This window comes from Carassius carassius, chromosome 34 (assembly GCF_963082965.1).
Source record: "Carassius carassius chromosome 34, fCarCar2.1, whole genome shotgun sequence".
Lineage (NCBI taxonomy): Eukaryota > Metazoa > Chordata > Actinopteri > Cypriniformes > Cyprinidae > Carassius > Carassius carassius.
Genome location: NC_081788.1, coordinates 3,300,437 through 3,319,857, shown reverse-complemented (window position 1 = coordinate 3,319,857; position 19,421 = coordinate 3,300,437). Strand labels below are relative to the sequence as shown.

At 43.1% G+C, this 19,421-nt stretch overlaps 1 protein-coding gene across 4 annotated transcripts in view; it reads left to right on the top strand.

Moving 5' to 3' along the window:
- The window catches only part of LOC132115325 (probable G-protein coupled receptor 153), a 78,198-nt gene that overhangs the window by 40,342 nt on the left and 18,435 nt on the right, over nucleotides 1-19,421 (top strand). For all 4 annotated transcript variants that reach the window (XM_059523726.1, XM_059523728.1, XM_059523725.1 and 1 more), the window contains exon 2: nucleotides 3,396-3,968. In XM_059523726.1, coding sequence (XP_059379709.1) covers nucleotides 3,616-3,968 — 353 coding nt within the window. In that variant the 5' untranslated portion in view covers nucleotides 3,396-3,615. The remainder of the gene's footprint in view (nucleotides 1-3,395; nucleotides 3,969-19,421) is intronic.

The following is a 19,421-nucleotide window of genomic DNA, read 5'->3' as shown; positions in this document are numbered from 1 at the left end:
GTCTCCTATGCCTGGAGCAACTGGACCGTTCGCTGGAGGACCACACCAGGGACTTTTTAGATCTGGCGTGCCTTACTCACTTCCCCGACCGCTCGCTCTCTAACTTTTTCTATACCGGCCTGAGCGAGCAGAGTAAGGCACGCCTACCAGCGAACGGTCCCCGAGAGGATTTCGCCGCTTTTGTGTAGTGGGTGCTGGAGAAAAATGGTTCTTCATTTACCATCAGCACTGCCGAGGAGGATATCTCCAGCCCCACTCCCGACCCAGAGACCAGCCAGCCACCATCAAGCCACACGGAGCCAGAGCCCACCGCAGCCGCAGAGCCCGAGCCAATTCAGGATGTCGAGAGCGCGACTGACCAGGTGTGTGAGCCGGCAACACCGTGCATCGAGGGAGTCCTAGTGGAGATCGAGGGCGTGGAGGAAAGCCCTGCCCACACTCCTGCTACTGAGGGTGAGCTGTATGCGATCTCTGGAAATATGGAGCAACTTATGGATTTAATGGACTGGTCTATGGAGGTAATCCCTAATCTTCCTGTTTCTCCGCTGGTTCCGTCCAGCCCTGATCCCCCTGTATACCCTCTCAGTCTCCCACTCCTACCTCCTCCAGTCAGTTCCTATGCTCCATATCCGCTGGTTCTGCCCAGCCATGAATTTTCTGTTTCTCCGCTGGTTCCGCCCAGCCCTGAATTTTCTTTTTCTCCGCTGGTTCCGCCCAGCCCTGAATTTTCTGTTTCTCCGCTGGTTCCGCCCAGCCCTGAATTTTCCGTTTCTCCGCTGGTTCCGCCAAGCCCTGAATCTTCTGTGTCTCCGTTGGTTCCGCCCAGCTCTGAATCTTCTGTGTCTCCTGTGTTCCCTCCCAGCCTCCCTCTCCCACCTCCTCCTGGACCTGCCGGTCCCTCTGCTCCACTTCCGCTGGTTCCGTCCAGCCCTGATCCTCCTGTCTTTCCTCCCATCCTTCCTCTCTCTCCCCCTCCTAGACCAGCCAGTTCCTCGTCATCCCTGCTGCTCACCCTCAGTCCGCGCCATCTGGGCGCGATGGTTCTCCGCTGGACTAACCTTGGCGTGTTAAGGCCCTGTCTCCACCTCCAGCCTCCGAGCCCTGGACTCCTCCTCGGTCCTTTGACCCAGCGGCTCCGCCTTGGCTCTTAGCTCCCTCGTCTCCACCGTGGCCTGGCATCCCACCTGCTCCACCGGGCTCCCTCGTCCCTCCGGCTCCACCTTGGTCAGTCGTCGACCATCCGCCACCTTGGGACTCCATTCCTCTAGTTTCACCTCGTCACTCCATCCCTCCAGCTCTGTCAGGCTCCTCCTTCCCTCTGGTTCCACCATCATCCTCAGTCACTCCGGCTCCACAGCGGTCTTCCAGGACCCTGCCTCCGCCTTGGTCGCCAGAGCCTTCTGCTCCACCTAGGCCCTCCGGATCCTCGACGTCAACCTGGCTCTGCGGCTGTGCTGCTCCATCTTGGGCTCCTCACCCACCGGTGCAGTCTCTGCCTGTCGGCCCCCTGGTGTCGTCGGCCCCTTCTCCTCCTGCTCTGGGCTCCTCCCTGGCTCCTCCCTCCATCCACTCCGCCCTGGTCCCTACCTCCATGCTCCCTCGTCACCTGCTCCTGGCCTGCTCCTCGCCCGCCTCCAGAACCACCACCCTCCCTCCGCTGGTATTCCTCTTGCGGTGCGAGGACGCACCGTTCCGGGAGGGGGCGAACTGTCATGTTAATGAACTTTTGTTCCCTTATTTGGTCACCTTCCTCTTCTTGTTTTAGTTAATGGATTATTCCGCACCTGTCTCCAGTTCCCTCATTAACTTCTGTGTGTATAAATACCCGTTCTGTTCAGTTCCTCCTCGTCCGTGATTGTTGATGTGTTTGAATGTATGCTAAATGCAATCTTGTTAATATAGTCTGTACCTCCTTCGTCATCAGTAAACTCCTTATTTGTTCCAGATCCTCTTCTCTCACTTTGTTTTACGTTTAGCACTACCTCATCTGTAACAACGAAAGCACACTGATGGCATTTTATGTCTCTGTACAATTCCAATATATGCTTCCATGTCAATGGTGTCTTTGCATAAATGCCACAAATTGAGAACTCAACATCCATTTTTCTCAGAAACCAGTTTAAATGTGGACTCATCCGAGCACAGCAAACATTTCCACTGTCTTTTTGACTATCTGAAATGAGCACTGGCCAGAGTACCCTGCGGAATCACTGCATAAAATTGATGTAGAGCTTTCTCGCAAAGTAACAGAGATTCAGGTTGCATTTATTAATCCAGCAACAGACTGTGTTAAGTGACAGCAGTTTTCAGAAGCACTCCTGAGCCCATGCTGCTATATTTAACACTGCAGCATGACGGCTCAAATACATTTAACTGAGGTTTCCTTCCTCACCATACACAGGGTAACTGAGATTCTCTGCATTCTCTGAATATTTTCACAATATTATGTATGGTAGTTGGTGAAATACCTAAATTCTTTGTGATTTTGCATTAATACATGCAATTTTTGATCTATTTGACACTTCTATCATGGAATTTGGCACAAAGTGATGAGCCATGATCCAGCTTTGCTTGCAAAGACTGAGATGCTCCCTTTTTCAGAATCAGAATACTAATATAATTTTATACCCGAACATGATACCCTCACCTATTACCAATTCACCTGCTTACAGTGAACTGTTTCAAAACATTTTAAGTTGGATATTCTATAACCTTTTTACTTTTATTTAGCCTCTGTCTTTTTTTAGTTTGTTGCAGCCATCAAAATCCAAATTTGTTTATATTTACAAAATACATTTAAGTTGTTCAGTGTAAAGTTTGAAAATCTTTTCCAAATTTAAATTTAAAGAGAATGAAAAAAATCATTATTTTTCTTTTTTTTTTTTTTTTGCATTTTACAACACTTCTTAACTTTTCTGGAATTGGGGCACTACTGTAATTTTAAACCTGCCTGGTTTATATGTTTGAAAATGACAGTTGAAAACATTAGAAATTTAGAAAAATAATCAAAGTCTAATAAAATGTAATCAGTTACATTAATAAAGTAACTGAAATAGTTACACTACATTTTTAATAGGGTAACTTGTAATCTATAACCTATTGCATTTCCAAAATAAACTTCCCAAAACTGGTTACTGAAATACAAATTGTAATCCGGCCCAGCAGTGTCTATATAAAGGATTTCTATAAACCATAAATGAGTGGTAAAGTCATGAAAATTCAGTGGTCAGTAGGTGTAGGAATTCTGAATCTAGTTGCATATAATTAACTATGCCACTATAAGTCTTCCATCTGTCTTTTCTTTGTCTCTATATTCTTGTTCATTCTCTTCACATGTTTATAAAATCTGTCTTTTATTTTATTTTCTGTTCTATTTTTTTTTTTTTTTTTTGCAGGATTATTACGGCAGTGTCAGCGCGTGTGCTCCTCTTCTACCCGACCCCACTGCCCCCTCAATTTGCTATGCCCCCCTCCCCGTCCTCTTAGCACATCCAGTGGAAGGACTGTCCGTCCCTGTAGGAATGTCTGTTTGGGCCTGGCATCTGTCTCTGTCCACGGCTGCTCCCACACCTTTTGCCATTCCACCCCCCATCAGCTCTCACAGGTTTCTCCATCATGAACGATGAGGTCATCAGCACTAATGCACTGGCCTGGCTGGTCTGCTCAGGAGTGTCCATCCTGGCCAATGCCTGGGGAATCCTGAGTGTAAGCGCCAAGCAGAAGAAGTGGAAGCCTCTGGAATTCCTCATCTGCACACTGGCTGGGACACACATACTCAACATGGGTATTCCTATCACCATGTATTGCGTCATTCAGTTGCGGCGACAGCACTCAAACTATGAATGGAACGAAGGACTTTGCAAGGTGTTTGTCTCTACCTTCTACACCCTTACCCTGGTCACCTGCTTCTCCGTCACCTCCCTGTCCTACCACCGCATGTGGATGGTCCGCTGGCCTGTCAACTATAGGTAAGCAAAAGGCTTTTTACATTGATAAGGACAAGGACATTAATAAGGGACATATTAATTTATAGTGGGATATTATTAGCTTTTAATGTTTAATTATACATAAAGGCTGTTTGGAATTTTCAAACAGGTCATCAAATGCTTACCTAGTTAAACTGTCTTTGAAATTGAGGGTAATTTGTATTTATGTATTGAATAAAACCACAAATTAAAAATGTGAGAATTCTACATTTACATTTAGTCATTTTGCTGATGCTTTTAACCAAAGCGACTTACAGTTGGGGAATACATGAAGCGATTCTTCTTAAAGAGGCAAACAGACACAGAAAGTGTCTGTCTTAATTTAAAAGTCTTAATTTACATTTACATTTATGCATTTAGCAGATGAAACCCACAACTTTTTTTTAACCTTTATTTATATAGCGCTTTTAACAATACAGATTGTAACAGAAACTGAACAGCATTTAATAGGAAAATAGTGTCAATCATGCAAAAAGGCAGTTCAACATTGAATTCAGTGATGTCATCATCCAGCTCAGTTCAGTTTAAATAGGATCTGTGCAATCAAGTCAACGAAATTGCTGGAAATGAAGTGTCCCCAACTAAGTAAGCAAAAGGCAACAGCGGCAAGGAACCAAAACTCCATTGGTGACAGCATGGAGAAAAAACCTTGGGAGAAACCAGGCTCAGTCAGGGGGCCAGTTCTCCTCTGGCCAGACGAAACCAGCAGTTCAATTCCAGGCAAGAATAATCTGTTTCCTGTGGTCTTGTCCCAATGGCCATCTAGGAGACAAGATCTTGACTGTGGATCTGTATCTGGGTCTCTAGTTGTCCTGGTCTCCGCTGACATTGGCTCTAAAGGTCCTTTCTAAGTGCTGATCCACCATCTGGGCTGGATACGTACTGGATCCAGGTGACTGCAGTGGCCCTCTGATCTGGATACAGACTGGGTCTGGTGGCTACAGTGACCTCGGAATAAGAGAGAAACAGACTAATATTAGCGTAGATGCCATTTTTGTAACGATGTAGCAAGTACATCGTGTGTTATGGAAAGTGTTCCCGGTTCGGGATTTCCTAATTATTGCAGCCTAAAAATCAAATTTGAATATTAGAAAATTGTTAGTGTGTTATGTGTAAGCCAGGTTAAAGAGATGGGTTTTTAATCTAGATTTAAACTGACAGAGTGTGTCTGCCTCCCAAACAATGTTAGGTAGGTTACTCCAGAGTTTGGGAGCTAAGTAGGAAAAGGATCTGCTTCCTGCAGTTGATTTTGATATTCGAGGTATTATTAGTTTTGAGAATGCAGTGGTCGTGGAGGACTATAGTGCAATAAGAGCTTGTTCAAATACTGAGGTGTTAAACCATTCAGGGCTTTATAAGTAATAAGCAAGATTTTAAAATCTGTAAGATGTTTTATAGGGAGGCAGTGCAGTGTTGACAGAACCGGGCTAATATGGTCATAATTCCTGGTTCTAGTAAGAACTTAAGCTGCTGAATTTTGGACTAGCTGGAGTTTGTTTATTAAGTGTGCAGAACATCCACCCAATATACCATTATAATAATCTAAACTTGAGATCATGAACAGATGAATAAAAGTTTCTGAATTTGACATTTAGAGCATAGGTCGTAATTTAGATATATTTCTGAGATGGACAAATGCAGTTTAACAAATGCTAGAAATGTGACTTTCAAAGTAAAGAGTGCTATCAAATAACACACCTATTTTCCTAACTGATGATGAAGAATTGACAGAGCAGCCATCAAGTCTTAGACAATGTTCTAGATTATTACACTGAACAAAATTATAAATGAAACACTTTTGTTTTTGCCCCCATTTTTCATGAGCTGAACTCAAAGATCTAAGACTTTTTCTATGTACACAAAAGGGCTATTTCTCTCAAATATTGTTTACAGATCTGTGTTAGTGAGCACTTCTCTCTTGCAGAGATAATCCATCCACCTCAAGGTGTGGCATATCAAAATGCAGATTAGACAGCATGATTATTGCACACGTGAGCCTTAGGCTGGCCACAATAAAAGGCTACTCTAAAATATGTATTTTATCTCACAGCACAATGCCACAGATGTTGCAAGTTTTGAGGGAGCGTGCAATTGGCATGCTGACTGCAGGAATGTCCGTCCACTAGAGCTGATGCCCATGAATTAAATGTTCACTTCTCTACCATAAGTTGTCTCCAAAGGCATTTCAGAGAATTTGCCAGTACTGCAGACCACTTGTAACCACCTCTAGAAATACCTCTAGTTCCCCATCGAGGGAGAGACGATGCGTCGATAACTTGGGAATGCATTCTGCGTGAGTGCGTCTGAGGCATCCATGTCAACTAGTCCAATGGCGAGAGTGAGCGTCAGGAGTGACGTCATGACCAGGAATTGATAAAAACCCCAACCGGAGCAACCGGTGTTAGCTTTCTGTGCCTCAGCAAGCGATCTGTGTCAAACCTGTCTGTCATATTTACTGTTGTCTTGTTCAAAGTTTATATACATGGCGAAGCAACTATTCAAACAGTGTGCTTCTCCCTGCCCGCGGTATTTAACGGGTGGGGATACACACGAGCTTTGTGTAGTTTGTTTGGGAGTGGAGCATGCGGTATCAGCCTTTGTGGAGACTGATTGCCCGCATTGTGAGAAGCTTTCGCTTCGCATGCTCCGCTCCCGCTTGTCACTCTTTGATGAGAAGAGCGGCAAGCCTCGCGCTCCTCAGGGTGCAGGACCCGCTTCTGCCGAGGCAGAACGGAGAATGCATTCCTGGGGTTTGCAAATGGATCTCTCAGCGGGGTTAGAGACGGGTCCGAGGGCTCTTTCTCCTCCCTTACCTGGGAGATCCATAGCTCAAACTCTGGTGTCGGAAGCCCACCCCGCGGCTTCTTCCGCCCGGGGGGAGAGCTCATTGCTTCGTTGCTCTAGCGCCGAGGAGTTAGATGTAATGGGCAGTGAAGGTGACACAATGAGGGGGGAAGAGGATTCGCCATCTCTTTCCCCAGCATATGAGGAGTTGGTTGATGTATTAACACGAGCTGTAGATAAGTTACATATATCTTGGCCATCTGATAAACAGAGCGCTCGTCCTAAAAGCAAATTAGAAGAGCGTTTTCTGTCTTCTAAAACATCTCCTACATCACGGGGTCTTCCAGTTTTTCCTGATCTTCACAGTGAGCTGTCTAGATCGTGGAATAAGCCATATCATTTCAGCCTTTCTGATATAAGAGGGCTGAAAGAAAATGGTTATGAAGCGATGCCCCGGGCGGAACAGACGCTCGTGAGCTATCTTTCCCCTGGTTTAGCTTCGTCTATTAAGAACCCGACTTTGCCCACGAAGCCTTTAACCCTCTGGAGTCTAAGGGTATTTTTGGGGCCTGGAGAAGTTTTGTTATGCCCTTTGTGCTTTTTTCAGTTTCTTATAAATATCTAAATGGTTAAAGTCTAATCTCACTGTAATCAGCACAAACTGGGCTATAATAATATGTGAGCAGCATGTATGTACATGATTGTGTTTTTAAGAAAAAAAAATGTTATGCGTGGTTAGTGAAAAACAAAAAATGTTAAAACACTTGAATAAGGCAAAAAAAAAAAAAAACATAAAGAACAATGGTTCCTGGGATTTTTGAGAACTGGAGCTTGTAGCCTAGAATTTTTCTTTCTAAATTATGTGAAAATTATCTTGTTTACTCACTTACAGAAAACCATATATTGATTTAAATTTTATAAGACACTTTTTGTTGGTAAAAGTCATATGCAAGTAGGCATCAACTATCATGAATATCATTGTGATTTACACCTGAGAAGACAAAGGCCTGCATAATGAGCCTTTCAGTCATCTGTGCCACTGAGAGGAAGGAGTTACAAGAAAGAAGGTGAAGACAAAATAAATGTATATAATTTTATGTTTGTAGTTTATTTAGAATATATTTAATTATCCCACAACATAATTTAATATCCACTTGGGGGAGCAGTTAAACAGTTTATTAGGAACAATCAAAGCTGACTTTCAAACAAATTTTTTTAACCATTACTCAAGTCACACAATCCTTCAGAAATCCTTTTAACAATCTTATTTTCTACCAAAAAAAACATTTATTGTTATTATTATTATTACCATTACTATTATTATTATTATTAATGTTGAAAAGAGCTGAGAATATTTTTCAGTTTTTTTAGGGGGGATAAATTATAAGAACACCACTTTTTGTTACATTTGTCACAGTTACATTTATTTGTTACATTTATATTATTAACATCAAGCTTTTGAATGGTATAGTATTGTATATTGTTATTGAAACTTTATAATATTTCACTTGATTTTACATTTAGTCAGGAATTATAGTTTGGAAAAAGACTAACTAGTAAAATGTTTACACGTTATGTGAAAACTAGTACAAGTATATAAATAAATAAAAAGAGACTTACTCATGTTTATGATCTCTGCTGAATAAAGTGCTTCATTCTTTTTTTTCTGAGGAAATCCATTTCTCAAATCCTCAACCACATCACATCTTTTTGGGGTGAATTATGTCTTATTCCTCTCATCGCGAAGCAAACAGTAAAATAAAAACTTGAAGAACAGTCTGGCTGCTTTTTCTTCTGTATGGGCATATTCAAGCCGCGCGCTTCAGTTTGAATCTGAATAGAGCGTTCAGCGCGGGGGCGTGGTCACATTAGATATAATGAAGGGAGACGTGAAAAACGGACATCGCGTTGTTTTAATATGGATTACTTTATCACAGAATATCTTCTGTTATTTTCGGCGGCACTTGTTTAGTTTAAAAGTAGACAAGTCAAGCTTTCTATAGATATCTCTCTCATGTCTGTTCGTTGAGTATTCACGGAGTTACAGTTCATTTTAATGACGTGTTTGTAAATGAAGATCAGCGCAGACAAAGGCTGCAGACAGCACACCTTGTTTGTCATCTTTATTTTATAAGTGCACAAAGTTTTGTTGTTATTATGTCTGTATCCAAAAAAAAGTAGACCCTTTACAGATTCGATTGATGTATTGCTCTTATCTGTATGATTAAAACTGAAACTGTAATTTAAGTTCTTTTGGGGTTATCAGGAGAAAATGACTCATAACGCGTATCCGCGTTAATCGACTCCAGAGGGTTAAAGATCACATAAAATTTAGTGAGTAAAGCTTACACAGCAGCAGGTCAGGCGGGAGCTTGCCTTCACTCGATGGCTTTGCTACAGGCTTATCAGGCTGAGCTGCTGGGGGAGTTAGATAACAGTGAGGGAGTCAGCCGTGACGAAATTCGTGAACTTCGTCAGGCTACGGATTTATCTCTCGGGGCGACTAAAGAAACAGCACATGCTATTGGTAGATCTATGGCTGCTTTGGTTTCTACAGAAAGACACCTTTGGATTAACCTTTCAGATATTAAAGATAAAGATAGATCTTTCCTTTTAGACGCTCCCATTTCTCATGAAGGTCTGTTTGGTGATGCTGTGAATGAAGTGGTTGAAAGATTTCAAAAAAATAAAAAGCAATCTGAAGCTTTTAAAAGTTTTCTCCCTCGCTGATCTAATCCTCCTGAGGCTGCTGGGCGTGCAAGGCAGCCCCAGCCATCATGCTCCTCATATCGTGTTTTTCAAAAAGAGAGTGTTGCATCTCGCGCTCCTCCTCAAAAATCACGGGGACCGAGCCAGCACTCACAGCCAAAGCAATCTAAGCAGAAGCCGGATCTGAGGACCGTTCTTCTCGCTAAGAAAGCTTCGGCTCAGAAGAAAAGGTCCTGACGCCAAATGGGTCAGACCTGTGAGGGCAGCCCCAATCGAGACGGTGCGATGTACACCTCAGTATACGGTGCCCGTCCGGTCTCGGTGCTCTCACGGGGCTGTCCTGCCAACCGCGCCACCCTTGGTGTCTCACGGCGCAGCGGTCTCCAGCGGGTCTCAGGCGCTGTGTCTCCCAGACGCTGCATCAGGCTCGCTCCCTCTGAGGGGGGTTCAAGAGCGGTTAGCTCGGGTGGTTCCTGTGCTTCGGATTCAGGTCCCCGAACTAGCTGTTCAAATTACACCAGAGGCCAGCCTCGAGAGGTTCCCTTAGTAGAATGTCTGACAGAATGGAAAAGTCTGCTGAATATATCTCAATGGGTCCTGCAGATAGTAGAGAAGGGTTACAGAATCCAGTTCGGTTCTTGTCCCCCACGCTACAACGGGGTGTTGCTCACAGTAGTGCATCCCGAGTAGGCTCTGGTCATGGAGCAAGATGTAAAATCTCTGTTAGCGAAAAATGCTATAGAGCAGGTGTATCCTCCCGACAAAAAAGGATGGAGGGCTGCGTCCCATTTTAGATCTTCGTCTGTTGAATCGTACAGTTCAGAAATTAAAATTCAAGATGCTGACACTCAAAAAGATCGTGACTCAAATCAGATCCGAGGACTGGTTCGTCATGATAGACCTAAAATATGCGTACTTCCATATCTCCATCCTCCCTCAGCACAGGAAGTTCCTAAGGTTTTCTTTCGGGGGCAAAGAATACCAGTATCGGGTACTTCCCTTTGGTCTAGCTCTCTCACGCCACACATTCACGAAGCTGCAGCCTCAGCTCTGGCCCCGCTCGTCATGGCGGTTCGTCATCGAGATGTCGTCCTCGCTCATATACAGAAGTTGGGTTAGAGGCTCAATACCAAGAAGAGTGTGCTGTCTCCATTACAGAGGACCACTGTTCTTGGGGTGGTATGGGATTCGGTCACGATGCGAGCCACTCTTTCGCCCGCTCGTATAGCCAACATCCTCACAGCCACATTAGAGCTAAAGCTAGGCCAGTCACGCACTGTGAAACAGTTCGAGAGATTGTTGGGTCTCATGGCAGCAGCGTCCAATGTGATCCCCTTTGGCCTGCTGGGCATGAGACCTTTACAGTGGTGGCTCAGGACCAGATGGTTCTCCCCAAGGGGAAACCCACTTTGTACGATCAAGATCACGTGGCGGTGTCTCCGCGCCTTGGTCATATGGAGAGAACACTGGTTCCTGTCCCAGGGTCTGGTATTGGGAACTCTTTGTCATCGGGTTACCATCTCGACAGATGCTTCCCTTACCAGCTGGGGAGCGGTAATGGAAGGCCGCTCAGCTCAGGGTCTGTGGGAGAGCCATCATCACTCCTGGCACATCAACTGCCTGGAGATAATGGCTGTCTTCAAAGCTTTGAGGCATTTCCTGCCCATCGGTGGTCTCTTACATCAACCGTCAGGGGGGTCTGCGCTCGCACCCACTCTGCAAATTAGCGCACCAGATCCTCCTGTGGTCCCTGGGGAAATTACGCTCTCTGAGAGCAATGTATATCCCAGGGACTCAGAATATTGGAGCGGACACCCTGTCGAGACAGGTGCTGAGGCCAGGGGAATGGAGGCTTCAGCCCGAGGTGGTGGAGCTCATATGGGAATCTTATGGCCAAGCAGAAGTGGATCTGTTTGCGTCTCAGTACACGGCGCACTGTCCACTATGGTTCTTCCCTACTCATCCAGCCCCCCCTGGGGTTGGACGCTATGGTTCAGACGTGGTCGAGGCTACGTCTGTATGCCTTTCCCCCTGTTGCTCTGCTCCCAGGAGTTCTGGAGAGAGTCCTCCAGGACGGAGTAAGTCTACTTCTCGTAGCTCCACACTGGCCGACTCGAATCTGGTTTGCGGACCTGATTCATCTCCTCGACAGTCCTCCCTTGGAGATCCCGATCAGGAAAGACCTTCTATCTCAGGCAGGGGGCACTATATTTCACCCCCGGCCAGAGATTTGGAAGCTTTGGGTGTGGCCTTTGAGGGGGCGCAACTCATAGAGAGTGGTCTCTCAACTGAGGTTGTGGAGACCATTCTTAGCTCCAGAGCTCAAGCTACGAGGAAACTTTATAGACTCAAATGGAATGTTTTTTCTTCTTGGTGTTACCAACATCAGTGTGACCCCGTCCACTGTTTTGTTGGCTCAGTTCTTGAGTTTTTACAAGACCGCTTCACTTCTGGTCTATGTCCATCCACCTTAAAGGTTTACGTGGCAGCCATTTCGGCTTTCCACGCCCCAGTGGGTGGTGCATCTCTGGGTCGAGACCCTCTTATCTCTCGTTGCCTTCGTGGCACCTTGAGGCTGAGACCTGCAACTCGTACTAGAGTGCCGACCTGGGACCTGACTATAGTTTTAGAAGGCCTTTCTAGGGCTCCTTTTGAACCCCTAGATTCAGTCTCTGAGAAGTTTCTTTCATTTAAGACTACTTTTCTCCATGCTATTTCGTCCCTTAAAAGAGTCGGAGACCTTCAGGCTCTCACGGTTTCTCCCACCTGCCTTGAATTTGCACCTGGGATGGTCAAAGCATTTCTCTACCCTAAGCAGGGATACGTCCCTAAGGTACCAACCTTTGTTCCGAGACCTATTGTTCTGCAGGCTTTCTGTCCTCCCCCGTTTGCATCATCGGACCAGGAAAAGTCTAACCTCTTATGCCCGGTTCGAGCATTGGACACTTATGTTCATCGGACTTCTTCTTTTCGGAAATCCGATCAGCTGTTTGTTTACTTTGGGTCACCTAAGATAGGTCTTCCTGCCACTAAACAGACACTTAGTAAGTGGATAGTTGGGGCTATCCTTCTTGCCTATGAGTCTTCTGACCTACTGTGCCCTTTGGGGGTCAGAGCTCATTCTACTAGGAGTATGGCGGCCTCTAGAGCCCTATTATCTGGGGCCTCTCTTCAGGATGTTTGTGATGCGGCAGGCTGGTCCTCGCCACTCACATTCGTCAGGTTTTATAGCCTAGACCTGGAAGCTACTCCTGGGTCTCAGGTTTTTTAATTCTTGAGGTGTTGGTTTTTTCTGGCTGACACTCAGGCACTTGTAATATGGCGGTTTGGGTATTCTCGTTCCCAAGGCGTCATCGTCTCTCCCTCAATGGGGAATGTCTCGGTTACGTCTGTAACCTCAGTTCCCCGAGAAGGGAATGAGACGATGCGTCTCCCTGCCATACTTTCTTCGTTGCTGTGATCGACTTGCTTCGGCACTGTCGAAGCTAACACCGGTTGCTCCGGTTGGGGTTTTTATCAATTCATGGGCTTTGACGTCACTCCTGACGCTCACTCTTGCCATTGGACTAGTTGACATGGATGCTTCAGACGCACTCACACAGTATGCGTTCCCAAGGCGTTATCGACGCATCGTCTCGTTCCCTTCTCGGGATGTAGATGTAACCGAGACGTTTTCCTCCAGCTGCGCTCCATTTTCCGGGCTGCTCTCTTTAGGGCTGCTCTCTCTTTAGGGTGCGTGTCTGCTCATTATACCACGGTGTCTTCTTCCTTAAGCGTAAAGGAGAAACCGTATCTAAAACGCTAGAAAAGAGAGAGGCCATAGATTCTTTTAAGTTCTGAGTATTTGGATGGGCAAAGGAATTCAGATAAATCAGGAATATTAGTTACAAAGCAGTCTTTTGTTGTACAAGTGATTAAAAGTGCCTTTTGTTGTACAAGTGATCCATCTAATCCATGCATTTATGACCTCAAGGTTAGATTATTGTAATGCTTTATTGGGTGGTTGTTCTGTACGCTTAGTAAACAAACTACAGCTAGTCCAAAATGCAGCAGCAAGAGTTCTTACTAGAACCAGGAAGTATGACCATATTAGCCCGGTCCTGTCAACACTGCACTGGCTCCCTATCAAACATCGTATAGATTTTAAAATATTGCTTATTACTTATAAAGCCCTGAATGGTTTAGCACCTCCTCTACGTCCGCTACATTCTCAAAACTCAGGCAATTTGATAATACCTAGAATATCAAAATCAACTGCGGGCGGCAGATCCTTTTCCTATTTGGCGCTTAAACTCTGGAATAACTCACCTAACATTGTTCGGGAGGCAGACACACTCTTGCAGTTTAAATCTAGATTAAAGACCCATCTCTTTAACCTGGCTTACACATAACATACTAATATGCTTTTAATATCCAAATCAGTTAAAGGATTTTTAGGCTGCATTAATTAAATAAACCGGAACCTGGGACACTTCCCATAACACCCTATGTACTTGCTACATCATTAGAAGAATGGCATCTACGCTAATATTTGTCTGTTTCTCTCTTATTCCGAGGTCACCGTAGCCACCAGATCCAGTCTGTATCCAGATCAGAGGGTAACTGCAGTCACCCGGATCCAATACGTATCCAGACCAGATGGTGGATCAGTACCTAGAATGGACCTCTACTGCCCTGAAAGACAGCGGAGACCAGGACAACAAGAGCCCCAGATACAGATCCCCTGTAAAGACCTTGTCTCAGAGTACCATCAGGACAAGACCACAGAAACAGATGATTCTTCTGCACAATCTGACTTTGCTGCAGCCTGGAATTGAACTACTGGTTTCGTCTGGTCAGAGGAGAACTGGCCCCCCAACTGAGCCTGGTTTCTCCCAAGGTTTTTTTCTCCATTCTGTCACCGATGGAGTTTCGGTTCCTTGCCGCTGTCGCCTCTGGCTTCCTTAGTTGGGGTCACTTCATCTACAGCGATATCGTTGACTTGATTGCAAATAAATGCACAGACACTATTTAACTGAACAGAAATGACATCACTGAATTCAATGATGAACTGCCTTTAACTATCATTTTGCATTATTGACACACTGTTTTCCTAATGAATGTTGTTCAGTTGCTTTGACGCAATGTATTTTGTTTAAAGCACTATATAAATAAAGGTGACTTGACTTGACTTGACTAGAGAGAAGAGAGGCATTATCCCATGAGGGATGAAGACCGTCTCTTTTCAACAGGTCAGGTCTGCCCCTAAAATTCGCCAGCGTGAATAACAATCTTACTGAATTTACATTTAGCATTAGCCAGCACTTTTAAATTTGCCAAGATGTCATCCGCTCTGGCTCCTGGTAAACAGTGGACTATGGTGGCTGGTGTCTCTATTTTCACATTCCGTACAATAGAATCGCCAATAACTACAGCACATAGGCAGGGAATGTACTATTGCCAGCATAGTTTATTTTAGAGCTTGTGGCTTACTTAGTTCAGGTCTAAAGGACATTTAATCATTGATAATAAAATAAAATAAAATAAAAATAGCAAATTATAGCAAAAGTAGCAAATAGCTACTTTAATTGTTTGCTGAGGACCAGCCACTGCCTATGTACAGTTTCAAATTGGTCACCTGTTGGGTTCAGATTCAATTAGATGCTGCCAATGTAGGGAGTAGTCAGCAAGTCAGCTCACAAGTGTATGAACAAAACCAATGTCCATTGTCTGCTTTACAACATAAGATTCTTTATGTCCTCTGATTGCTCACCTTTTAGGAATATGAGTTTTATAAGGTATAGTTTAGGTCTAGGCTGTTCTATTTTGATATTTTAGGATAATCATTTATATATAGTAATTCCTAAAGCATTTCATGAATTTAGTTCCCATATGTAAACCTCATTCAACATTTATAGACATTCTGCAGTGCACAATGCATAGCAGATTTTCTTTACTGCTCAAAGAACTGGAGGCTTTACATAATTTTGAATTGTCCAGTATTTTACAGCAATTAACATAAAATTTCTCAAGAGCAATTTTTGAAGGGGACAAAAATAATACAGAAGAAAGTCTTACTAATGCAGCAGGGAGACCGTGCCAAATAAGAAAACTTCAAATTGTGGTCACGCTGCGAGAGCGCTCGTGTCCATTGTAGACATTTCTGTCTGTGACAGTGTTAGCAAGTCTGCGGTTTTCCTGTGGAATTGGGCTACTTTACCACTGTTTCAGTTGGTTGTTTTTCATGTCCTGGTGTTGAAGCAACCCCAATCATGTGTATTTTAGCCCCCGGAATCCGATTTATACCAGGGGACGCCCTCGAAACACGGTTAGTTTGGGCTACTTTTGGGTTAGTTTTGAGTAGTTATAGGGTGGGTTTTGTTGTGAAAACCTGGCAACCCTTTCAGTCAAGCAGGTAATCTTATTATTGCTAACATAACGACTCATCAAAAAATAGATCTGTTATAAAAAATAAAATAATCTCTTCATCTGAAAGTGTATAAAATAGCTTAGACAACCTTACTGGAGTTTCGCAACTATTGACTTTGTTCTCACTTACTGGACTTGTGTGTGTGTAGGTGATGTAAAAGAGGCCTTTGGACCAAAGCACTGTGAGCCAAGGGAGGGGGAGACTCAAAATGTTTCTAAACATAAAATGCATTTTTGCCCCGTTTATGTTGTTTTACTATTGCATTATGATAAATTAGTGCAATAGTAAAAATATTGTAAAATACACCATGTATGAGTCCACATTATATACTTGAACAGTATGAACACTCTTGAACAGAGTCTTTATACATTTTCAAAAAACATCTAAAGACATCTTTTTCACCAGCACTTGACCAACTAATACTAGCACTTACCTTTTCTTTTCTCATTACGATTATAATTTTGAGTACAAATAATTTCTATCAGTTTAACCATTATAGCATGATGAAAATTTTACTAACCTGACTAAAATGCTCATACATTTAATTGTCTTAAACTTGACTAAACAAAAACAGGACAAGGTTGACTAAATATGATAACTAAAATGTACTTTAGATTAAGACTAAATTAAAAATGGCTGCCAAAATTAACACTGCTGTATGGTTAACTAATAATAATCTTATTGCTAAAATGTCAAGTTTTCATTGACTAAAATTAGACTAAAATACTTAATGATTTCTTTGGCTAAAACTAGACTAAATAATTTAGATTTTCTTTGACCAAAACAAGACTAAAATGTTGAGACTTTTAGTCGACTAAAACTTGACTAAAACTTGACTAAAACTAAATAGAATAAGGTTGACTAAATATGATAAAAACTAACAAGGACATTTAACACGGAACTAAGATTAAGACTAAAACTCAAAATAGCTGACAAAATTAACACTAATGTGACATACTCTTAATCACACTGTTAAATTATTTTTCAGTGATAAGAGATGTGACATACAGCCAATATGGTGACCCATACTCAGAATTCGTGCTCTGCATTTAACCCATCCAAAGTGCACACACACAGCAGTGAACACACACCTGGAACAATGGGCAGCCATTAGAGCTGTTCGATTCCACAATTTTTGGAATCGATTTCAATTTCAATTCCTTGTTCTGGAATTGATAGGAATTGATTACAAGAATCAGTAATCGATCAGAATCAGAAACAGTTCAGCTGAATGATGAAGTTAACTTTGACTGTATACTTTGTACGATTATAACAAACTGTACACTGAAACAAAATAACTATAACATTAATAACTGATAGAGCTCATGGTTTATCTGTCAATCAGATGCGCTCTCGGCCACTGATCTATGCTTGTGATGTGTTCTTTTATAATTATCATTGGCTGACAGAAATGTTTTAAAAAATAGTATTTTATATATATATATATATATATATATATATATATATACACACACACACAAACCCGATTCCCAAAAAATTGGAACACTGTACAAATTGTGAATAAAAACAGAATGCAATGATGTGGAAGTTTCAAATATCAATATTTTATTCAGAATACATCATAGATGACATATCAAATGTTTAAACTGAGAAAATGTATAATTGTAAGGTGAAAATAAGTTGATTTTAAATGTCATGGCATCAACACATCTCAAAAAAGTTGGGACAAGGCCATGTTTACCACTGTGTGGCATCCCCTCTTCTTTTTATAACAGTCTGCAAACGTCTGGGGACTGAGGAGACAAGTTAGTCAAGTTTAGGAATAAGAATGTTGTCCCATTGTTGTCTAATACAGGCTTCTAGTTGCTCAACTGTCTTAGGTCTTCTTTGTCGCATCTTCCTCTTTATGATGCACCAAATGTTTTCTATGGGTGAAAGATCTCAAGAGTCAAGAGTCAAGAGGCATTTATTTGTCATTTGCATAGTTAACACTGGGGAAAACTGGGCATTCAAATGCTTGTGGGGTGGTGTTGGCACAGTGGATAAGACACATGCCTTTGGTGTGAGAGACCCGGGTTTGAATCCACTGTGTGACACCAATGTGTCCCTGAGCAAGACACTTAACCCCTAGTTGCTCCAGAGGCGTGCGACCTCTGACATATATATATATAGCAATTGTAAGTCGCTTTGGATAAAAGCGTCAGCTAAATGAATAAATGTAATGTAATGCTTGTGATGAGGCTCAGACATACAGTGACAATTACAAGACATAAGACACAGACGTACATGGAGAGCACTGAGATTTTTGAGTGACTACGGTGCCCTTAAACAGAAAGACATGAACAGAGCATTATATACAAATAAGTGGAAATAACAGGTATAATAAAGGTAATCAGTGTTTAGAGTTATGGTGTACATAAGAAGTCCTGAGGTAATATTGTGATTACTGGGGTAGAACGGTGTCTAAAATTTCATTGTAGAGTGACATAGAGCTACATGGAGGAAAATTAAAGTGGCAGTGCAGATGCAATAAATAAACTTAAGAGCAGCACACATTCAGATGTATTCCTGAGAAGAGCAATGTCCAAAAGTCATTGTAAAGTGTCACAGAGTTACATGAAGGAATATTAAAAAAAGTGGCAGTGCAAGTACAATGAAGTAAACATAAGAGCAACATGTATTCCGTTTTTAGATGGAGGACAGCTGATTGTTAAGTAGTCTTATGGCTTGAAGATAGAAGCTGTTCTTAAGTCTGGTTGTCCGTGAACGGATGGATCGGAAACGTCTGCCAGATGGCAGTGTGGCAAACAGGATATGGGCAGGGTGAGTGCGGTCCTTAATGATGCTGCGAGCCTTTCTCAAGCAGCGAGTTTGATAGATGTCCTTTAAGGCTGGGAGTTTATGTCCAATGATGAGCTCTGCTGTTCTCACCACTCGCTGAAGAGCTTTGCGGTCCAAGGAAGAGCAGTTGCCGTACCATACAGTGATGCAGCTTGTCAGAATGCTCTCTATAGTGCACCGGTAGAAGTTTTACATGATGTTAGAGGAGATGCCAAACCTCTTCAGTCTCCGCAGGAAGTAGAGACGCTGACGGGCTGTTCTCACTATGGTCTCTGAGTGTAGGCTCCAGGAAAGATCCTCAGAGATGTGAATGCCAAGGAACTTGTAGCTCTTAACTGTCTCTACTATCTCTCTGTTGATATGAAGGGGAACGTGACCCTCTCTCTGTGACTTCCTGTAGTCCACAATCATCTCCTTAGTCTTGCTGACGTTTAGAGAGAGATTGTTATCAGCACACCATGTAGTGAGTGCATTAACCTCATCTCTGTAGGATGTCTCATCGCCATTAGTGATGAGTCCTAGGATAGTAGTATCGTCAGCAAATTTGATGATGGTGTTGGAGCTATGCTTAGCAGAGCAGTCATATGTGAACAGGGAGTACAAGAGAGGACTGAGTACACATCCCTGTGGGGCACCAGTGCTGAGTATAAGTGAGGAGGATGTGTGATTGTCAATTCTGACCACCTGGGGTCTTCCGGTAAGGAAGTCCAGGACCCAGTTACATAAGTGAC